Raw genomic sequence first — 23,939 nt, 5'->3', positions numbered from 1 at the left:
GCAAATCTGGTTTTGTTTTATTTAAAATATTCAAGTAAATTGAATATGATTAATACAGGTTTTTTTTTTTTTTTTTTTTGGAAAAAAATAATAGCTTACATTTATGGAGCACTTTTAGGTTTACAAAGCACTTTGTTCACAAGAATCCTAGATTATTATCTCCATTTTGTAGAAGAGAAAATGAGTTTTAGTTTCTTCCTCCAGTGGTTTATCAGAAACATGTTGCAATGGAAAGACAAGGAACTAGGTTTAAATTCCTCCTCTGATGTTTACTGCCTGAACAAAATTAGGCAAGTTACTCAATTTTCCTGGGACTCTTTTTTCTTATCTGTGAAAAGAAAAAGGACTAGATGATTTCAAAGTTCTGTTCCAGCTTTAGATCTCAAATTAGGCTTCAAACTCAGGTATAGGAATGCAGATTTAGGTCAGAAAAGGATCTCAGTGGTCATCTAGCCCAGGCTTTTCATTTTAAGTGCCTTGTCTGGCTGGGGCCACACTATAAGGGTCTGAGCCAGGATTTTAACCCAGGTCTTCCTGATATAATTTCACTCTTTTAATCAGTAAACTTCCAAATCTTCCAAGTACATATTTTTTCTTTCTAAATTAATAAACTGAAACACTGGATTGCCCCCATTTTCACTTAAACCTGTTGTTAAAACGACCCTGGGCATTTCTATATTAATACTTAAGTTATTTAGGTATCATTATTGCTAGCTTGGATTAAGTGAAGGAAATATTGGGTTTTTTTTAAGTTAAAGAAAAAAAAGGAAGTTTTTGACTATTTTGAAAATATACAGCCATAGGCAACAGTTTTTTTTTCATAGGTCCTGAGTCATCATCATCTGTATGTATTTGCAATGATAGATTTTACTATACCCTGAAGTTTCAGTGTTGACTTTGCTCCTGAGATCTTGAACTGGTATCTCTGATTGATTTTAATGGAAAAATATATTATCATATTATGATAAGTTGGATGCTCCTGAGTATATGGAAACTGATGTTTTGTGAAGCAAATGAAACATCTGACTTCCATGTATATAATAATATTACTAGTTTGAATCCCCATTAGCATTTTCATATACTTGAATGAACAGCCAAATGTTTACATAAGATGCTGCCCTTTAAATATGGGAACATTTTGGTTGCTGAAAGGGCCATAAAGAAAATGAAATAATTCAACTTGTAAGAATGTAAGGTAATATTTCATAGGTAAACACTTTGCTAACTGAGGTCAGAAAAATTGAATAAAACTTGATAAAATCCATATGTATAGGAAATAAGTTTTCTGATAAGATGTGAGCAGTATGGTTGCCAAAAGGGATCGAAAATGAAAATAAAATGGATTAAAAGCAACTCTGTACGAAGAAGTAAAGTCATGATCCTTTTATACAGAAATGGTTTCAAGCCTGAAAGAGGAGGAAAAAGCACTTGTATATACTAAAAAATTATAAAGTGGAAGTGTGAAGAAACAATTTTCAGAGATACAGAATGTTAAAAAGACCTTTTGGAGGACTGAGAAATGGCTGAAATTGTGGTCTTTCAGCTCATTTGCATGCAATTGTTTTTAAGGCTTAGAGGTTAAATCCAACAAAATGATAAATAACTTTGGAGACCGTGGAGTAGTTTAATTAGTGCCATCAATTTTGTAAGTAATGGAAAGGGAAATTTGTGAATTTTAATCTCATAAAGGAAACTTGATTCACTTGTACCAAGAGGGCATGCTTTGAGCCACGTGAGTGATAAACTCAGCAGATGAAGAAAACCTACCTTTGTATAGCTCTATATAGAAGCCAATCAAAGTTGAGTCAGCTGATAAGATTTCTGCATCTAGTTCCTGATTGTTTGGATAAAGAATAATGCTCTTTGGAAGATAGGAAGACAAACTGAATTGCTTTCTAGCACCATGTACAGGTGGATAGCTAGCTAGGTGATGCAGTGGATAGAGCAGAGATAGGTGCACTGGGTTGCAATGAGGAAGACTTGAGGTCAAATTCAGCCATAGACACTAGCTGTGTGACCCTGGGTAAGTCACTTAACCCCGTTTTCCTCATCTGTAAAATGAGCTGGAGAAGGAAAGGCACCCACTTCAGTATCTTTGTCTTGAAAACCTCAAGTGAGATCAAAAGAAGTAGGACTTGACTGGGTGGAGAGAAAGTGAGCCTTTCAGAAATGCCTTCAGAATTCTTTGTTTCCCCTTCTGGTTTGAGAAAGAAAAAAAGGTTAAATAAAGGCTCTGTAGCTGATTTGCTGGTTGGTCAGCTAGCTGACATGATTGGATGATGTAACATGGTGTGTGATGTTTCATGAGCTCTGCAGTTCTCTGACTGAAAGGAACTATTAGTTAATATAACATAGTTGTTTCTCTGCAGTTTTTTTTAAGGGCGATTGTGAGTTAAATGGGATTTACCCTCCTTCAACAGGTAGAGCAAAAGAGTGGTGAGGATCAGAAAGGAGGCAATTAGCAGAGGAGGGCTGGTTTATGTTTAGATGTGGTGAGAAGGGGCAGTGAATTCCTCCACAATGGGTGAAGGATCACATCACTTTGAGAATTTGAGTATAGCTATGTGGTGGAGGTAGTCCTCTTGTAGTAGGATAGATCTGGGTGAACGAAACTGCCTAGAGTGTGAATTGTAGGGATTCCTGCCACAAGGAGAGTTCCAGGTTAAATAAAGAAACCGTAACATACATTTGTGTTGAATGAGTCCTGGGTTAGTTCAAGTCACCTGTAACGACCAACCATACTAGCACCCAGGATACCTCAGAATCAGCTGGAGTCAGGATAAGCAAAAGTTTTTAGTCTTTATTCTTGGTCTTTAGGGGTAGACGTGAAGGGGATGGAAGAGAATCTCTGCAACTGTCTTCTACCTCGTCTACCGCAAAAAGTGACCCTGGCTCGTCTTATTCCACCCCCAATCCCTCCTACAATCCTCTGTATAACCAAGCATCGAGCCCACACAGGATAGTGGGAAGGGTCGTTTCCCAAGTACATGCCCATAGAGTATTGTCCAGTTGGTAATTAGCCCTAAGTGCTTGAACCAACCTCAGTGCAAAGACTCAAGAGTTTCAGCCCTCTAGTCACCTGCTTCAGATGAACTACATTTTGAGGACTAAAAGTTCTGGCAGATGTATTTCTGGACCCCTGTCAGTGACTTCTGGAGATGAGAACAGGAGAAACAGAAGGATTGGAAAGAGGCAAATAGCTCAATTTTCTAAAAAGGAAAGAGAATGGAATCTACAAGCCTTAGTCTAATCAATCAACTTGACTGATTTTTGGCAAAACTCTACATTGTATTATTGAAGAGATGGTTAGTAAACATCTAGAAAAATAATTGGCAATCAAAAAAATCCAGTATAAATTCATCAAGAATAAATTATGCAAGAGCAAACTTCTTTTCTTTATTAAAAGGATTATTAGCCTGGTAGATCACAAGTAAGCCCTAGGTATCATTTATCTTGATCAGGAATTGGCAGATTTTTTTTTTCTTTAAAGAGCCAGATAGTGTTTTAGGCATTGTGGGTCAGGAGGCAAAATTGATGATATTAGATACTTATACCACAAAAGAGAAAACACATTTCCACAATTTTTATTGAAAAAAATCAACCATATTAATAATAATAGAAATGGGGCTTTTTCATAATACAAGTTTACTAATTTAAAAAATTGCTTTTTTAGAATATTTCACTTAATTGGGACTCAGTTCAAAATTGTTTGTAAAATGTTCATCGTTAATGCTGATCTGTAATGAGCTTTTATGTTTTATCTTAGAAAATTCCCTTTCACACAGATATATACTGCCAAATAATATCAATAAAATATTTATCATCTGGAAGACACTTATATAATTTGAATTAGATTCTTATATTCTTGATTTTGCCTTTTAGTATATCATTACATTGCATATTAATCACTTCTAATTTAAGTTTAGGTGGAAGCTCCTTATTTGTGGAGTTAAGTGGCTTTTGAAATATGGAAATTTCTTTTGTAGTTGAATTAAGATCTTGCTGCTAGAACTGAGATTTGAGCTCAGAATAAAGATCTGCTGCAAATTTATGTGGGATTGGAAAGTTCATTGTTTTTTCTTTTAATTTTTGAAAACATGGAAAGTATATAAAGCAGTTTGACATTATGATTCAAATAACATTAATGTCATTTGTTAACTTCATCACAAAATAATTTTCACATGTAAGCACTTTTTTTGCCTTGTAATTTTATGTTTAATTCATTTAGAAATACTATTAAATCTGCAAGAAAAGCTAATTTTTAAAGTCATTAAGTGTTTAATAAAAGTGTTTAAGAAAGATTCTTCTCTTTCAGAAAAAAGTCAGTTGAAAAATGATAAAACTTTTTTTTTTTACTCTTCTTATATTGACATGATGGATATGATCTGATCATAAAGAGTAAAACGTTCCAGTACAGTAAAATATTCTTTAGTCATAACTGTATCACTGAGATTTGTACTATGCACTGAGCAAGTAGTATGAAGCTGTGGGAACTTCACATACTCTATCACAACTATTCAGCTTTCCTGGTCTAGTGTGAAAGCAGCCATATGTAAACGAATGGAAATGACTTTGTTTCAATAGAACTTTAAAAGTGTTAAAAATAACAACATTCTTAGATTGTGGCTGGACAAAAATAACTAGTGAGCTGGATTTGTCCCACTGGCCATAGTTTTCTGACCCCTGTTCTTGATTTTAGAATTTGCTAATATCTTTCATGCAGCTTTTGTGGTGATAGAAAAGGATAGAGATGCATTAGATTAGTAGTGCCAAACTAGAATAGAAATAGGTTACCAAGCCATACCATAAAACTTTCTATGGGCCACATATTGACTTAGAAAACCACATATTGATATTATTTATATTTTTATTTTTACTTATTTTGTTAAAATATTTCCCAATTACATTTTAATCTTATTTAGGTCTCAATTTATAAAGAAGTGTTGTATTGATACCTCTGCACCAAATTGTACACAATAAGGTATATCCAGAACTTGCTGAATGTCCAGAGCTTAAGAATCATTAGTGATTTGATATCAGCTTGGAAATAGGTCTTTAGAAGAATGCTGTGGGGATCAATGTTTGGCTTTATGCTGTTCAACATTTTAAAGCACTATTTGAATAAAGGCTAAATAATATGCCTATCAATTTTCAAACTAACATATTAGATTACTAGTAGGATCTTAAAAGCCTAAAAATTAATAAAATCAAATAGGGATAAATGTCATGCCTTATACTTGGGATAAAAAATGAACTCCATAAGTATAAGATAGGGGAGGCATAGCTAGACAGCAGTTTATTTGAAAATGATAGTGGATTGTATGTGAATCAACAGTGTGACATCAAATTCAAGATTTAATATAGTCTTAAACTACATTAAGAAAGGCAGAATGTTTTAGGACAGAGTGGTGGTGTCTTGCTGGACTCGGCCCGGTCAGACCCCAGTTAGAATACTATGCTAAGCATTAGAAGGAGATTGGAAAGTCACCAGAAATTGTTGAGGCTAATCAATTGCCAAGTAGAGGCAGCATGATGACACATTGGAATTAGAGTGAGGAAGACCTGGGTTTGCCTCAGACACTCAGTAGTAGTTGTGGGATTGTGAGCAAGTCATTTAATCTCTCTCAACCTCACTCTCTTCATCTGTAAAATGATCTACCTCCTAAGATTATTATGAAGTCTGTTGGAAGAGCTTTCAAATAACTGAGGAATAATACAATCATCCATGACTATTCTGAAGGACTTATGAAGAAAAATCCTATCCATACCCAGAAAAGAAACATTGTTCTGCAAACAAACTGTTCCTTCTCTCTCTTTCCCTCTCTCCTCCCCCTTTCTCTTTCTCCCCTCTCCCTCCCTCCCTCCCTCCCTCCCTCTCTCTCTCTCTCTTTCTCTCTCTCTCCCCCTCCCTCCCTCCCTCCCTTTCTCTCTCTCTTTAGCTTAATTTTTCTTGAGGGTTTTTATTTTCATTAGGGGGAAGATCTATGTTTTTTTAACAACTTGATTTTTATGAAAATATTTTGCATAACTTCAAAAGTGGTTTCTTAATTTAGGTGGAGAGAACCTAGGACTCAAAAATTTTAGAAACAAATGTAATTTTTTTTTGTTTTGAATGCAATTGGTGAAAAATATTAAATAAATAAAACAAAACAATAAATGCCAAAAAAAAAAAAGAGAAATAACTGAGAAACCAAGGTTTGAGCTTCTAGGTATGTCAATTTATTAACTAACACATGCCAATTGCATAACAGACTGGTTCTAGGTCTCCCTGGCTTGATAGTAGACCTGGAACTCAGAAGGAGAAAGATTTTTATGTGGTAAAAGAAAACAATTGGTAGGATATAAACCAGGATGCAAGATTAGGTAATTTGATTTCTAATTGGAACAAAGATTTGGGACTTTCTGACTTTGGAGATGTAGAGTGAATAGATTCAGTTCCTGAAAACAGAATAAGAGGTCCTATTAATGTCTGTATTTAAAGGAACAAATAAACAATAATTGACCAGTATGGAGCCAATTTTCAGATAAGACATATGGAGTGCTTGAAATATATAATTATTAGAAAACTTCTAGTAGTCTTTGGATCTGACTGGATTTCTGGTCAGATAACATTGGTCCTTTAATTAATGGTCTCTTAGCAACAAGTAGAGGTGGTCTAGCTTCCTGGTCACATAGGGCTGAGTTAAAATAATGCAAAAAAAAAAGTTTTCTCACAATTGCCATAACTGAATAAAGTTTCCACACAAGACAGAAATCAGATTAAATTCATAATTGAGTAGAAAGGGAATTGAAGTAGATCTAAAAATGAATCACAAGATAGTGTTAGGCTTCCCTAACCCACAATTACCATAGAGGTTCAAATAAGAAGATACCTATAAAGTGCTTTGCAAAACTTCAGAGTACTATATAAATGATAGCTACTGTTATTATTCATATTAGTAAATTTGTTCCATAGGAGGATTGGTTGAAAGAACTGGAAATGTTTAGCCTGGAAAAGAGAATTTTTAGGAGAGACATATCTGACTTTAAGTTCTTGAAGGATTATCATGTGGAAGAGGGATTACACTTGTTTTGCTTGAACCCAGGATGCATATCTGATTAATGGATGGAAATTTCAAAGAAGCAAATAGAGTCTGGATGTAAGGAAACAGTTGTTATGTAAGGAACAGTTGTTCCAGCTGTCCTTGGGTACTGGGGAGTAGGAGAGTGAGGGATCTCCTTATTGGGGGCTCCTACCAAAGGCTTAATGATTATTTTTGGAGTATTTTGTAGAGGAGAATCTTGTTCAGATAAGAGGAAGAGTAGATAGCACTTGAGAGCATTTCTTTCTAATTTTTAAAAAAATTATCAACATATTTATTTATTTATTTAAAACAAATGCAAAATAAGAAGAAAACAAAATAGAAAGTGAAAGAAAAAAAAAACAAAAGAAAACTGTCATGTGCCCAACAGATTATCAGGGAGGATTCAAAATATATAACAATACTTCTATTTCCAGAAAGCATTATGAAGCCATTGTATTCATAATTGTCCATCTTTGCTTCCTTATAGTTTTTTTTTCCATTCTCTGCTGTACACTTTTTATTTTATTCTTTTTTTCATTTTCCTCCCTCCCTTTCAGCTTCATGGGGGTAATGCTGGATTAGTAACCTTTTCACGATTTATTTTTTATTTTATTTTTTTTTTAATTGCCTTTTATTTACAGGATATATACATGGGTAACTTTACAGCATTAACAATTGCCAAACCTCTTGTTCCAATTTTTCACCTCTTACCCCCCCCCCCCCTCCCCAGATGGCAGGATGACCAGTAGATGTTAAATATATTAAAATATAACTTAGATACACAATAAGTATACATGACCAAAACATTATTTTGCTGTACAAAAAGAATCAGACTCTGAATTATTGTACAATTAGCTTGTGAAGGAAATAAAAATGCATGTGTGCATAAATATAGGGATTAGAATTCAATGTAATGGTTTTTAGTCATCTCCCAGAGTTCTTTTTCTGGGCATAGCTAGTTCAGTTCATTACTGCTCCATTAGAAATGATTTGGTTGATCTGATTTGCTGAGGATGGCCTGATCCATCAGAACTGGTCATCATCTAGTATTTTGTTGAAGTATATAATGATCTCCTGGTCCTGCTCATTTCACTCAGCATCAGTTGTGTAAGTCTCTCCAGGCCTTTCTGAAATCATCCTGTTGGTCATTTCTTACAGAACAGTAATATTCCATAATTTTCATATACCACAATTTATTCAGCCATTCTCAACTGATGGACATCCATTCAGTTTCCAGTTTCTAGCCACTACAAAAGGGCTGCCACAAACATTCGTGCACATACAGGTCCCTTTCCCTTCTTTATAATCTCTTTGGGATATAATCCCAGTAGTAACACTGCTGGATCAAAGGGTATGCACAGTTTGATAACTTTTTGAGCATAGTTCCAAACTACTCTCAAAATGGTTGGATTGTTCACAACTCCACCAACAATGCATCAATGTCCCAGTTTTCCGCATCCCCTCCAACAATCATCATTATTTTTTCCTGTCATCTTAGCCAATCTGACAGGTGTGTAGTGTATCTTAGAGTTGTCTTAATTTGCATTTCTCTGATTAATAATGACTTGGAGCATCTTTTCATATGACTAGAAATAGTTTCAATTTCTTCATCTGAGAATTGTCTGTTCATATCCTTTGACCATTTTTCAATTGGAGAATGGCTTGATTTTTTATAAATTAGAGTTAATTCTCTATATATTTTGGAAATGAGGCCTTTATCAGAACCTTTGACTGTAAAAATATTTTCCCAGTTTATTACTTCCCTTCTAATCTTGTCTGCATTAGTTTTGTTTGTGCAAAAACTTTTCAGTTTGGTATAATCGAAATTTTCTATTTTGTGACCAGTAATGATCTCTAGTTCTGCTTTGGTCCCTTTTCACGATTTAACAAGAGAAATCTTGTGGTGCAATAGAGAGATCATATATTGTTCTTGGAGCGATCAGATATGGATTTGAGACTTGGTTCTGGCAATAGCTTTGTGATTTTGGGTAAATCTTTAATTGCTCTGTGCCTCAGTTTCTTCATATGTAAATGGGAGATTACTATTTGTACTGTTTATATCATAAGGTTGATGTGAGGAAAACATTTTAAAAGTATATTTAAATTAAAAAAAGTGTTTTATACTCACACATGTGTGCTATTAATCTCCATACAGAAACTTGAAGGGCAAAGGAATATTGAAGAGCAAACTTTAATCACAGTGTAACTCAGTTTTTATGCTTCCTGTTTTCTTTTCCCTCTTCACAAATATCCCCTCTCTCACACATACTCAAAATCTCCATAGTAATTTCCAGTAATATATATATATCATATTACATGTTTGATATAATTTATATATATCTATAACTACACATGTTATATATATGCATATGTATATTTGTTCTAAGTAGTTTTATGAACTTAAAAATTTGTTTAAGAAAGAAAAGCATTAGATATAAATTCCAGTTAATTTGGCACTGATTTTTATGTAGTTTTGAGTGAGTAAGATGCTGAAATGATTTCATTCCACCTCTACTCCTGCATTTTGCAGTGTAAATAACAGGGGAAAAAAGGTTGGGGATAACTTAGAAATATGCCTTTAATCATGATACCAGATCACCATATAGAATATGTCTGTCCTTAACTTGAACTGATGGTTAAAAAATGCTTGATAATCAAGGTATGTGATTTTTGTAAAGTCACAAAGTAGTTTCTTTTGTAAAGAAATTAGTCATTTCATAGACAAATAATGACCATGTGAATTTGACTCACATTTTCATTGTTAAATGATTCCATTTTTCTTTTCTCTCAGTCCACTTAGCTATTCATTTTTAGAGGAGGCAGAGGAACAGCCATGATTTTCTCATATATTTCTGTTAGCTTGAATATTGTTAATGGGCTGTTCTTCTGCTGTACATAAGATAATACTCTTTAAAAGAATTAGCAAAATAACTTGTGTTAAAGCTGACCCATGTTTTGAATTTAATGTTATTTTCAGCATTAAAAGACATTTAATTATTGTTACTTGTTGGTCCTTTTGTCACAGAATGAGATGAGTTAAACTGATTTGAACCTCTTTTTATTTCTTTATTTTCATTTAATTCTAAAAATTAGACATTTAAATAAAAAAAAAACCATGATATTTCATAATTTTGTTGGGGAGCAAATTTTTGCAAGTTACAGATTATCCTTCTAATAATTTAATAGAATGTCCTAAGATATGAGGTCGGGACCACAATGTCAGATACCAGGCCCCACCAGAAGTTAAATGTATGTGCTTTGTGGAGTACAAACACACATTTGTCCTCCAATGTGGAGGACATTTTCTAGCCATTTGAAATGAAACTCAGAAAGTGGCAGAGTTTGAGTTCAGTCAGCCTCCAGGAGATTTGATTAACAGGAATTTACTGAAGTGATTTCTCTACTAATTCAACCCTTTCTATAATTTTATTTGTAAGTTAATAGATCCATATCATTTATAACCATAACAGAATTGTTAAGGGTGGGAACCTCAGTCAACATATACTTATCTGTGACAATGTCTAGCAAGCTTCCATGTCCTCTTTTCCTTCCCCTTCTTCCTTTGTGTTCCAGAGTTAACATTTGCTTAGACAAAAACTGCCCCCTCCATACTATTATTCTCCATTCTCTATTTGTCACTCATCTTTCTTTGCAAGCTCATTCCTTCTCCAGTCTCTGTTCTGCTCTGTCTTCCCCTTCCATTGTTAATAAGCTTTCACTTAATCTAGACTTCTTCCTCTCAGATCTCTTTGTATTGTAACCATGGAAACCATAGTCCATCTAGGAGATACTATATCTGTGACTATTTGCTCTGATTTCTATCACTTTATTTTTTTCTTTCTAATTTGGATTGTATTTTATTAGGAATTTTCCTTAGGAATTCATAATTTTTCTTTACAGATAATTATAACAATCCTTTGAAGTCAGGAATTTAAATTCCCATTGAATAGATATATAAACTATATATCTTAATATAACAGACTTAAAATGAGAAATTTTACTCTATTAATTAACCCAAGATCCTTTACTTCTCTCATTTTTACTAGGATGCTGGCAACTACTATTAGTTGATGTTGTTGCTATGTTGTTTTACCTGACTTATCTAATTAGAACCTTGCAACAATACTGAAGATCAGATACTAAAGATATTGGTGTCCCATTTTGCTTGATATATGCTAAAGTGTTTAATAAACATTTTTTCACCAATTGATTAGCTAACTTATTGATTACTTTGTTCATTCTATGGATAAAATGAGACTGAGAGGATAAGGGATTTGCACATCAGTATCAATGGCAAGGTTGGACCTTTTTCCTTCTTAGCTTTTATATTGGGGAGTTCATCAAGATATGTGTTGGAAGTATGTTCCAGTTTCTTATTTTACATACTTTTGATCTTATCACCCACAAATATCTACTTCATTGACCAAGAATTCTGAAATTTCTTTGTCTGATCATTACCTCATTCTATTTATACTGATTCCTAATTCCTTCTAAATCTATTATTTATTTTCAGAATGATCTATAGTCCCTCATAGCTGGGTATTTTCCTAGGCTATCACCATTTTTCTGACTTCTCTGTTTCCAACCTTGAACAATTAAAAATTTTCAGTTCAATAGGCTGTATTCTCTTTGCTTTTTGTGCTGCTCTCTATTGTATCACTAGCAGCATTTCTTTCCTCTCTGTTCATTTACTGCTGAATCATGCTGGAGGAAGACACAACCATGTTCACTAGATACAATACAAAACAAACAAAAATGCTCTCTAACTTCACTTGGGTCTTTATGTAGCAAAACAATCTTTTTATTTCTACCCAATTAATTCTATATTTCACTTCCCACAGTAATTATTCATACCTTCTCTTTTCTTTTAAAATATTTCATATATATTTTGCCCACCTTTTCAGCAGATCTTACCTCATACTTTATGGAGAAAATTGAGGCCATTTACCATGAACTCTTTTTCCCCATTGTAAATCTCAAATGCTCTTGCCGTCATTCCCCAGAAGCTTCTCTTTTATTATAGTTACTTATGAAGAGAAGTCCTTTCTTCTTATAAAAACCAATCACTCTCCTTGATTCTTGATTCCATTCTGCATTCTGTCCTGTTATCTCTGGCAATCTACTCTTTTTTTTTTTTTTTTAAAGTCCAAATCCTTTATTGTCTCTTTCCAAATCTTGTCTCCTTTCCTGTGGCCTGGTTAGCTTTCTTTCTTTCTTTCTTTCTTTTTTTTTTAATAGCTTTTTATTTACAAGTTATATGTATGGGTAATTTTACAACATTGACAATTGCCAAACCTTTTGTTCCAATTTTTCCCCTCCTTCCCCCCACTCCCTCCCCCAGATGGCAGGTTGACCAGTACATATTAAATATGTTAAAATATAAGTTAAATACAATATATGTATACATGTCCAAACAGTTATTTTGCTGAACAAAAAGAATCGGACTTTGAAATAGTGTACAATTAGCCTGTGAAGGGAATCAAAAATGAAGGTGGACAAAAATAGAGGGATTGGGAATTCTATATAGTGGTTCATAGTCATCTCCCAGAGATCTTTCGCTAGGTGTAGCTGGTTTAGTTCAATACTGCTCTATTGGAACTGATTTGGTTCATCTCATTGTTGAAGAGAGCCACATCCATCAGAATTAATCATCATATAGTAGTGTTGTTGAATATATAATGATCTCCTGGTCCTGCTCATTTCACTTAGCATCAGTTCATGCAAGTATCTCCTGGCCTTTCTGAAATCATTCTGCTGGTCATTTATTACAGAATAATAATATTCCATAATATTCATATACCACAATTTATTCAGCCATTCTCCAATTGATGGGCATCCACTCAGTTTCCAGTTTCTGGCCACTACAAACAGGGCTGCCACAAACATTCGTGCACATACAGATCCCTTTCCCTTCTTTATGATCTCTTTGGGATATAAGCCCAGTAGTAACACTGCTGGATCAAAGGGTATGGGAGTCTACTCTTAATGAAACCTTACCTATAATATTTAATCTGTTCCTTTCTTATAGTTCCTTCCCTGATACCTTCAAATTTGCTTAGATCTCCTCTATCCTTCAAATCTCCTTACTTGGGTCTCTTACTTCCTTAAGGCATTTACCATCCTGTAACTTTCTTTTCACACCTAAGAACCTAGAACAAAATTGTCTCTGTTATTTTCACTCTTTTCACTTCTCAACTTCCTTAAATCTGGCTTCCAGCCTCTTCACATAACTGAAATTGCTCTCTCCAGTCACCAGTGATCTCTTAATTGCCAAATCCAATGACCCTTTTTCAAACCTCATCCTTCTAAATATTTTTTTTTTCTGCAGTATTTCACATTTTTGACCTCATCTCTCTTCCTGAGTACATTGAATTCTTTAGGTTTTCCTGGTACCTTTCTTTTTTATTTTTCCTCCTATATTTTAGACCATTCTCTCTCAATCTTCATGTCTGAATCATCATCCATGTACTGCTCTTTGTGGGTATAATTCATGATCCTGTTTTGGACTTTTACAATTTTTCCTCCCTCCCTTCCTTCCTTCCTTCCTTCCTTCCTTCCTTCCTTCCTTCCTTCCTTCCTTCCTTCCTTCCTTCCTTCCTTCCTTCTTCTCTCCCTTCCTCCCTTCCTTTCTCCCTTTTAATTGGCTATATTTTGGTTTGATTTTGTCTGAGATTGCTACTCCCTGCCTTTTTTTAGTCAAATTCAGCATAATAGATTCTGTTCCACTTCTTATTTTAACTCTGTAAATATTTTTCTGTTTTTAGGCATGTCTCCTGTAAACAATATGTTGTTGAATTCTGGTTCCTAATACATTCTGCTATATGCTTCCATTTTATGGATGAATTAATTTTATTTACATTCACCATTCTGTCCCCTCATTAGTCTGTTATGCTTCCACCTGACTATTGCTTCCCTTGGCCAACTAAGTTAAGTTTTCTCTGCTTCAGTTTCCTCAACTATAAAATAGGGATCAAAATAGCATCGCTCTCACAGGTTTGTTATTAGGATCAAATAATATTTGAAAAGCACATAGCACAATGCCTGTATATTGTAGGTGTTTAATAAATGCTTGCTCCTTTCTGCCTCCTCATTCCTCTATTATCTATATATTTATATGTGTATATTATTCCCTATTCCCATCCCTTCCTCAATAAATTTTAAGCTCCTTGAGGGCAAAGACTGTTCCATTTTTGTCTGCTTTCTTAGGACCAGCATGGTGCCTGGCATGTAGTAGATACTTAGCAAATGCTTGTTGCTTGATTTATTGAATCTCTTATGTTTTTCTCTCTTTAACCTTCCTATTGGCTATAGAGTCTTTATAGGGAACATTTCTTTGTTATTCCTTTATAAAGAAGCCCTGGAGGTACAGATGTTTTTGAGAGTTTTTTCTACTTAGCAATATAAAAGTCTATACATTAGCTGGCATCCTTGAATGGAAACCATAGGGCAGGTGCTAAATAAAGAAGCTTATTCAGAATTTAGTATCTTGAGAAACTCTTGCAACCCTAAGTGATTAATACAAAAGTGTTTTTTCTGTTATTTTAGACACTGGAAGGCACAAGAAAATAGAAGTATCTCTTGCCTTTTGTCTTCCTAGAAAATTTGAAATTCCTTTTATATCCTCTTGGCTTGAATCTGTATGTGTATAGTATAATACTGGAATTAGCAGTGAAAAGAAATGGATTTCTAGTCTCATCTCATGACTAAGTATATGATAATATCTTACTTTCCTACTAATGATATTCTTCATTTCTTAGAGTTAAAAAATTAATTCTGGAGTATCATTTCAATTTCCTTAGATCTCTATGAAAACATTTTCCCCTCTTACTTTTGGTTTTTATTAAATTTAATTCATGTTCATGAACAATATTTACATAAGAAAACTACTGTAATTTTTCTTGTTATTTTACCAATGAAGAAAAAAGTTTGTTCCTTCATTGGAGAAGGGAAAACATCCAGTATATTGGGTCAATTAATTGACTATACAAGTGAACACATGACTTGAAATGAGTTTAGTAATATAAAATTTTAGAACTTTACAAAAATTGCTTATTAGGAACTCAGAAAGAATAGCAGAGTTTCAAAACTAACCCATTTTGGTTTACTTTGTATGCCTTCAAATTTTTAAATAAGATTAGCCTTCAGCAAACCATGTTTATGCATTTATTTTTCAACTCTAATTTATTTTTGTAATTTTTGAGGTATGTATAAAGGAACATGTGATCAAAATATGTCTAATAAGTAACTATGTTTTTTTTTAATTTTTAAAAAAATTTTATTTTTTTTATTATAACTTTTTATTGATAGAACCCATGCCTGGGTAATTTTTTTACAACATTATTCCTTGCACTCACTTCTGTTCCAACTTTTCTCTTCCCTCCCTTCACCCCTCCCCTAGATGGCAAGCAGTGCTATACATGTTGAATATGTCACCGTATAGCCTAGATACAATATATGTGTGCAGAACCGAACGGTTCTCTTGTTGCACAGGAAGAATTGGATTCAGAAGGTAAAAAATAACCTGGGAAGAAAAACAAAAATGCAAATAGTTTACATTCATTTCCCAGTGTTCTTTCTTTGGGTATAGCTGCTTCTGTCCATCCTTGATCAAGTGAAACTGAGTTAGATCTCTTTGTCGAAGAAATCCACTTCCATCAGAATACATCCTCATACAGTATCATTGTTGAGGTATATAATGATCTCCTGGTTCTGCTCATTCACTTAGCATCAGGTCATCCATTCATTTTCCAGTTTCTAGCCACTACAAACAGGGCTGCCACAAACATTTTGGCACATACAGGTCCCGTTCCCTTCTTAAGTATCTCTTTGGAATATATGCCCAGTAGAAACACTGCTGGATCAAAGGGCATACATACACAGTTCGATAACTTTTTGAGCATAGTTCCAAATTGTTCTCCAGAATGGCTGGATGTATTCACAGTTCACTAACAATGTATTAGTGTCCCTGTTTTCTCACATCCCCTCCAACATTCTGCATTACCTTTCCCTGTCATTCTAGCCAATCTGACAGGTGTGTAGTGGTATCTCAGAGTTGTCTTAATTTGCATTTCTCTGATTAATAATGACTTGGAGCATATTTTCATATGGCTAGAAATAGTTTCAATTTCTTTGAGAATTGTCTGTTCATATCCTTTGACCATTTATCAATTGGAGAATGGCTTGATTTCTTATAAATTAGAATCAATTTTCTATATATTTTGGAAATGAGGCCTTTATCAAAACCTTTGACTGTAAAAATGTTTTCCCAGTTTATTGTTTCCCTTCTAATCTTGTCTGCATTAGTTTTGTTTGTACAAAAACTTTTCAATTTGATATAATCAAAATTTTCTATTTTGTGATCAATAATGATCTCTAGTTCTTCTTTGGTCATAAATTCCTTCCTTATCCACAGGTCTGAGAGGTAAACTATCCTATGCTCTTCCAATTTATTTATAATCTCATTCTTTATGCCTAGGTCATGAACCCATTTTGACCTTATCTTGGTGTATGGTGTTAAGTGTGGGTCAATGCCTAGTTTCTGCCATACTAATTTCCGATTTTTCCAGCAATTTTTGTCAAATAATGAGTTCTTATCCCAAAAACTGGGGTCTTTGGGTTTGTCAAACACTAGATTATCAAAGTTATTGGCTGTTTTGTCCTTTGAACCTAACCTATTCCATTGATCAGCTTCTATTTCTTAGCCAAAACCAGATGGTTTTGGTAACTGCTGCTTTATAATATAATTTTAGATCTGGTACAGCTAGGCCACCTTCATTTGATTTTTTTTTTCATTAATTCCCTTGAAATTCTTGACCTTTTGTTTTTCCATATGAACTTTGTTGTTATTTTTCCTAGGTCATTAAAATAGTTTTTTGGGAATCTGATTGGCATAGCGCTAAATAAATAGATTAGTTTAGGTAGTATTGTCATCTTTATTATATTTGCTTGCCCAATCCAAGAGCGTTTAATTTTTTTCCAGTTGGTTAGATCAGACTTAATTTGCGTGGAAAGTGTTTTGTAGTTTTGCTCGTAAAGTTTCTGATTTTCCCTTGGTAGATAGATTCCAAATATTTTATACAATCAGTAGTTAATAAGTAACTTTTAAAAAAATGTTGTCATTTTTGACAGAGATATTTCCTTGTTGGGAGTAATCATGCAGAAACCAAATACCGAGTCTTGAAAATTGATCGAACTGAACCGAAAGATTTGGTTATCATTGATGATAAGGTATGTCTCTTACAAATTTGAAAATGTGAGGTTAATTTCCGAATTTATGGTAATTATGCTAAAATCAATTATGATGTTTGCCATTTAAATACAGAGATGAAATATTTTGCTTATATTCAAGTGCTCTTGTCTTGGGACAGAAATATTGAGAGCATAGGAAAACAGATTTAAGATTTTGGTAACTTCACCTTACAAGTATGTATTAATTCAATAGTAAACTATATAAATATTTTATGTAAGAGTCTGATAATTTAAAAAAAATTTTTGACAATGTAGTGAAGCTTTGTATTTTAGCTATTTTTTTTTAGAGAAACTTTGTTATCTGTTAAATACCTTTTGTGCATGTATGACCAAACAACCAACTGAAAAAGTCATTAACCTAAATGTTGCTTATTTTTAGCATGTTTACACTCAACAAGAAGTAAGGGAGCTTCTTGGCCGCTTGGATCTAGGAAACAGGACAAAAATGGGACAGAAAGGCTCCTCTGGGTTATTTCGTGCTGTGTCAGCTTTTGGTATTGTAGGTAAGGAATATGATGCTTCCTTAAAATGCTTTTTTCTTATCGTCTAGTGATCCTATAATTTTAGTGTGGTAAACAATCACCTAAGGCTTTGAATAGTTAATCAATCACTGTTATCTGCTAGGCAGTGTACTAAGTACTTTGAGGGATGCAAAGTAGTAAAATATATGTTCTCTTCCCTTAAACTTACAAAAACAGCATACAAGGAATGAGAGTTGGGGGCAATGTGGTGGAAAGTGTGTTGGACCTAGGAGTCAGAAAATTCTGGGTTTGTATCTTGCCTATGGATCAGTTATTTAATCTCTCTAAGCTGCAGTTTTCTTATCTGAGAAATAGAGATAACACAAGCAGGTACTTACTTCACATGTGTGGTGAGGATCAAAAAGTATTTTGAAAATGAAAGTGTTAATAATAAATGTTAGCATTTATTATTGTCATAATAATATGTAACATAGGAACTGGCCTTCAAGGCCCATTCTTTGGAATGTGTGTAGATATTCACTGCTTGATTGTAGGGGTGTGTGCTATGTCATGATTAAAAGTTTCCTAATTGGCTGCTGAACTGGAACTTGATAGATAGACAAAAGGGGCAACCTACTTCTTTATTGATCTCTTTTCCTTCCTAGAGGCAGATGATCAGGGATCGTTTGACCACATTATCTGTAAAGTTCATTCTAGTTAAGAATTTATAATCTAGTATGATACTTTTTCTCCTTTTCTTCGTTTATCTGTTGTCCCTTTTCTTTTTCCTTAGTTTCCTCTTTTGTCTCCCATCCTTCCTTTCTTCTTCTTCTTCTTCTTCTTCTTCTTCTTCTTCTTCTTCTTCTTCTTTCTTCTTTCTTCTTTCTTCTTTCTTCTTTCTTCTTCTTTCTTCTTTCTTCTTTCTTCTTTCTTCTTTCTTCTTTCTTCTTTCTTCTTTCTTCTTTCTTCTTTCTTCTTTCTTCTTTCTTCTTTCTTCTTTCTTCTTTCTTCTTTCTTCTTTTCTTCTTTCTTCTTTCTTCTTCTTCTTCTTCTTCTTCTTCTTCTTCTTCTTCTTCTTCTTCTTCTTTTTTTGGTGAGGCAGTCTGTACCATGCAAAGAATAATGAATTTTAAGTCCAAAGATTGGAGTTCAAATCTCAGCCATTTCACCTAATCTCACTGAGTTTCAGTTTTGTCATCTATAGAATGAGGGAGTTGTATTAGGTGATTTACAAGATCTCTTCCTACTTCACATTTATTTTATTTTATTTTATTTTTATTTAATAGCCTTTTATTTACAGGTTATATGCATGGGTAACTTTACAGCATTAACAATTGCCAAACCTCTTGTTCCAATTTTTCACCTCTTACCCCACCCCCCCCCCAGTGGCAGGATGACCAGTAGATTTAAATATTTAAAAATATAAATTAGATAAAATAAGTATACATGACCAAACCCGTTATTTTGTGTACAAAAGTCAGACTGAAATATTGTACAATTAGCTGGTGAAAAATCAAAAATGCAGGTGGGCAAAATATAGGGTTGGGAATTCAATGTAATTTTGTCATCACCCAGGTTCTTTCTCTGGGCTATGATTAATTCATTACTGCCCAAAATGATTTGGTTGATCTAAATTGCTGAGGGATGGCCAGTCCATGAACTGGTCTTATAATTGTTTGAACCTACTTCACATTTATAATCTATGATTACTGTAATTCTCTCTTTCTTTGCAACCCCCTCTCTTTTCTTGTTTTTTCTATATTCTGTGTCTTTAATTTCAGTTAAAATTCTACTTCTTCCAGATCCTTTAAGCTCTTTGAGTATCTGTTTTTTCATCCATAAAATAAGGGGATTGAACCAGATGGCCTCCATGGTTGAAGGTTAGAAGTCTGTTATCAGAGTGGAATTTCAGCATTCTGGATCATGAAATTATACTTAGTGGTCAGCTTAAAGGTGTGGTTATCTCTGACTAGGAATAAGGAGGAGTGAAGATGTGGAGATCATTAGAGGCCAGAATGTGTGAGGGTATCTTAATATATTCTGTATAAACTGAAGTCCTCAACTATACAGGCAGAGTTAGGAATTGTCACAAGAGAAATTTCAACAAAGTTTGACTAAATCATGTTTTCTCTGAGCAATATAATAATAGTTTCTTAGCAGGTTGGGAAGCTGTTAATAGAGTAGGTCAATGGATGCTTCAGTGAAGTCAAAGACATCCTAAACCAAGCTACAAATCAGTTTTTATAAGCATAGAAAAAACAGATGTGATTGATTACCTTTGTAAATGTGGACATTGTGATTGATTAGAAATTGAGAATGAGGGGTGAGCAACAATCCCATCCTTTCCTTTTGTGACTAAGAAAAATTTACCTGCAAGATTAGAAATAGGTGACTATACTTTTTTGTATACAACAAACTAGAGATAGTTTGAAAGATTGTTTGGTGGTCTAAAGATATTTGATTGGACTCTGTGGCATCTACCTGCATTTCTCAAGGATAATAGGTTTCCTTGAGGCAATAATAAAACAATAAATTGGATGTCTAAACTTAGCTCATTACCAGTCATATGAATTTCTGAATTAAGTTTACAGACAGAGAACCATGTCTTAGGCAGCTATAGGATAAGTTAAATTAATTGTAAATAGGATTAATAAGAAATGACAGAATTAATTTAATCTTCTCAGAATTTAATCTTTCTCAGAGAAAAAATTAAAGACAGGTATCTACCTCCATATGAATAGAGGGAGAATGATTTGGAGACCTGTAGATGACAATAAGTACCTGGATTTTAGAATAAAGATGTTTTGAATGAACCCCAAAACAGGAGCGATTGATGAGTGAGGATGGTAAACAGACAAACTGGAACTAGAAAGAAGCAAGTAGTACGCTTACTCCTACAGCTGCACTAGTGCTTTTGGGGTAGAATATGAGAGAAGGAGTATCACATATTGAAGAATATTGGTTATTGTACTCTGGCATAAGTGTAATGCCTCCAAGGGCTACTGAAATATGTAAGCCTATTTGTTCCTACATTAGTTTCAGACTGCTGTACTTTTTTTTCCCCCCAATTTGTATATTATGCTTCTTCTGTGTTCTTTCTGTTTTCACTCCTCATTTCTGTTAGCATGTCTGCATGTAGCAAAATCCTTCCTTCCTGTCCCTACCCATTTTTAAGTCTATTGAAAACTAATCTGGTAAAACAGGTTGCCTCATTTTACATATAATTTTAAGGATTTTATTTTTGAGTTCTCTGTCATAGCCTAAGAGTAAGTGTCTGACTTTCTTAAGAGTTACAATGGTTGAGTTTTATAATAGCTCTTTCCTTCAAAAGGAACTTAGAATTGTTGTGATTGCCAGAAATCTAGATGATAGATTTAATCAATCTTCCATCATTTACTGAGTACTCCTTATAAATTAGGTGCAGTATTTGATGCTGAGTATGTAAGGACAAAAGAGGAAGCAACTGCTATCCTCAAGGATCTTATGTTTTATTGGGCATAGTAACACACATTATCATATTTATGTAAAGTTAAATTAAAATTAAATGTAAGGTGAAAAATTTTTTATTTTACAGGAGCGTCAGGGAAGGTCTTATGCTGGTGGTGGTGCCTGAAATGAATTTTGAAGAAAGCTAGGGTTTCTAAGAGGCTAAGAGGGGAAAGAGTGAATTCCAGGCATGGGTGCAAGAGTCAGACAGTCTATACAAAATCACAAACATGGCAGGTGGGTTGTTGTAAGGCACAGCAAGTAGGTTAGTATAGCTTGATCAAAGAGTTTATAAAGGGGAAATTTTTTGTAGTAAGCCCAGAAAGATGAGTTGGAACAAAGTTGCAAAAGGCTTGTGTTCAGAGTAGTTTGTATTTGATCCTGGAAGTAAAAGGGATCCATGAAGCTTTTTGAATAGGAGGTTAATATGGTCTCATTTGTGCTATAGGAATATCCTTTTGGCAGTTATATGGAGGATTGATTGGAGAAGAGACTTGAAGACAGGGAGACCAATTAGGAAGCAGTTGCAGTTGTTGAGATAAGAAGTGAAAAGGGTTTAGACTAATTTGTTAACTATATTGTTGAGGAAGAGAAAGGAAAATGTTTGAGAGAGGTAGAGGTAGAATCAGTAAGACTTAGCAAGTGGTTGGATAGATGGGGTCAGGGCTAGTGAGGGTCTCAGATGAATTCAAAGTATGTGCCTGGAAAGAATGGTGCCTATACCAGAAGCAGGAAGTTCCCAAGGGAAGTAGGTTTGGAGGGCAAATATGAGTTGTGTTTTGGACATGTGGAGATTGAGATCCAGTAAGATATGTTCATCAGTAGCTAACATTTCCTAGCTGTGTGACCCTGGGCAAGTTACTTAACCCCAACTGCCTCAGCAAAAAAAAAAAAAAAATGTTTATCAGGCAGTTAGTAATGCAAATGGATGATATTTGAAATTATTTGAGTGGAAGAGAGAGTATAAAGAGAGAAGAAAAGAATGCTGAGGACAGAGCATTGGGGCCCACCCACTTTTAGAGAGTGAGACAAGAGGACATAGAGACAAAGGAGACTAAGGAGAGGGTAAGTAAGTAGGAGAACAAAAGCAATACCTTCATAGAGAGGGTAATCAGGAGGAAGACACAGATTTAGAAAAGACTAAGGTTGTTATAATAAGATCATTGGTAACTTTGGAGTCAGCAGTTTCAGATGAGGTCAAAAGTCAGACTATAAGAGATTAAAAAACAAGAAAAAAATAGTCACTTTTTTAAATAGGAGATTGCCTGAGAAAGAGAGAAGAAATAGAAGGCAAAATCTAGAGGAGCATAGGATCAAGGAAGTAAGTAAATGTAGCACTCTCTCTGGGAAATTTTTCCAACTCAGTATTTGCCCTTAAAAGTCAGATCCTCTGAGGGTAACTATTACCTCAGTTCAAGGAACTCTATGAGTCTACACTTCTAACATTATAGCTAAGGAGCTTCTTCCAGAGTACTTCCATTTAATAGTCAACCAGTAGACACAATTAGCTCAAAGCAAAAGCATTTTAATAAGATGGCATGTTAAGAACTGTAGCAATACAACATGATCCCTATAGTCTTTAGGTGTACCTTCCCACAGATACACATCTATGGTGTCAGGGGAGTGGCTCAGCTAGGCCTCTTGAGCCCATTCCCCTCTAAAGCTTGATTCCTAATTGCCAGTAACAATTCTCTCTTCAATGTGTTTGAATTTCCTCTCTGCTTCCAGGAATCAATTTTCTCGATGCTTACTGCTCTATCTGCTTCTACTCTTTGCTCCCTTCTTATTGGGCTAGTACATGCTAGCATAACACACTATTGCTGACCGTGGATGAGAAGACAGAAATCCTCTCCTTGCTGCCTTGTGGTAGGAGGCAGAGCTCACACTCCATCAGGCTACTTCCTGCATGTTTGCTCTTATACAGAGCTTGCAGGCTTAACTTTTTAAAGTCCAACAGAATCATAATAACAATGTCAACATCAGTTGATCACTCTGTTACCTTTGCAAAATTTCTTCCCATTTTGAAGAGGGATAATATAATATAGACATGTTTCTGCTCTTAGCTTAATACCTCTGTACCTCTGTTTCTACCTCTGACTTTTTATGTTTGCATCAGATGGTGGGATGGCAGTTAGGAGAGTCATAGTGAATCATCTGGCCAGAGACCAGCTCCTTCATTATGTAAAGATAGGAGAGATGAGGGAATGTTTATATAGACAACTGAGTAATCAGTAGGTAGAAAGGATTGAACATAGACAGGGGATGATTGATGACAGGGATGGTCAGCTAGAAGACAAAGGAGGGAACAAGATCAATGTTATAAGTAAAAGGACTTTATTTAGCAAGGGAAAAGGCTACTTTTTCATTGAAGTGAGGCAGGAAAGAATGGAGAGGAGAGTATTTAATTCCAAGAGATCTTTAGATATTGCAAAGGAAAATAGAGGAAACTAATAGTGAATGGTCTCTGTTTTTTCAGAAAAATATGAGGCAAGATCTTTTATTGAGAGCATGGGGGATGGTGAGTTAGTATGGGAGGCTTGAGGAGAGCAGAGAAAGTTTGGAACTGCCTCTATGGGGAAATTAGATCGACAATTAAGGAAGAGACAAGTGATTTATTTGCTTTAGTGAGGGCACATTTTAGATTAGATAACATAAATCTGGAGTATCTCAGCATGACTTT

General features: G+C 34.4%; 1 protein-coding gene across 4 annotated transcripts in view; it reads left to right on the top strand.

Annotated features, from left to right (window-relative positions):
- Positions 1-23,939, top strand: part of FIG4 (FIG4 phosphoinositide 5-phosphatase) — a 131,979-nt gene that overhangs the window by 9,254 nt on the left and 98,786 nt on the right. For 3 of the 4 annotated variants that reach the window (XM_023503161.2, XM_031964422.1, XM_003769351.4), the window contains exons 2-3: positions 17,193-17,291; positions 17,692-17,815. In XM_023503161.2, the coding sequence (XP_023358929.1) occupies positions 17,193-17,291; positions 17,692-17,815 (223 nt within the window). Of the gene's footprint in view, positions 1-17,192; positions 17,292-17,691; positions 17,816-23,939 lie in introns of those variants that run through there. The other variant, XM_031964423.1, reaches the window with a different exon arrangement.

This window comes from Sarcophilus harrisii, chromosome 4 (assembly GCF_902635505.1).
Source record: "Sarcophilus harrisii chromosome 4, mSarHar1.11, whole genome shotgun sequence".
NCBI lineage: Eukaryota > Metazoa > Chordata > Mammalia > Dasyuromorphia > Dasyuridae > Sarcophilus > Sarcophilus harrisii.
The sequence above is the reverse complement of the archived record's forward strand: the minus strand, read 5'-3'. Positions and strand labels throughout refer to the sequence as shown.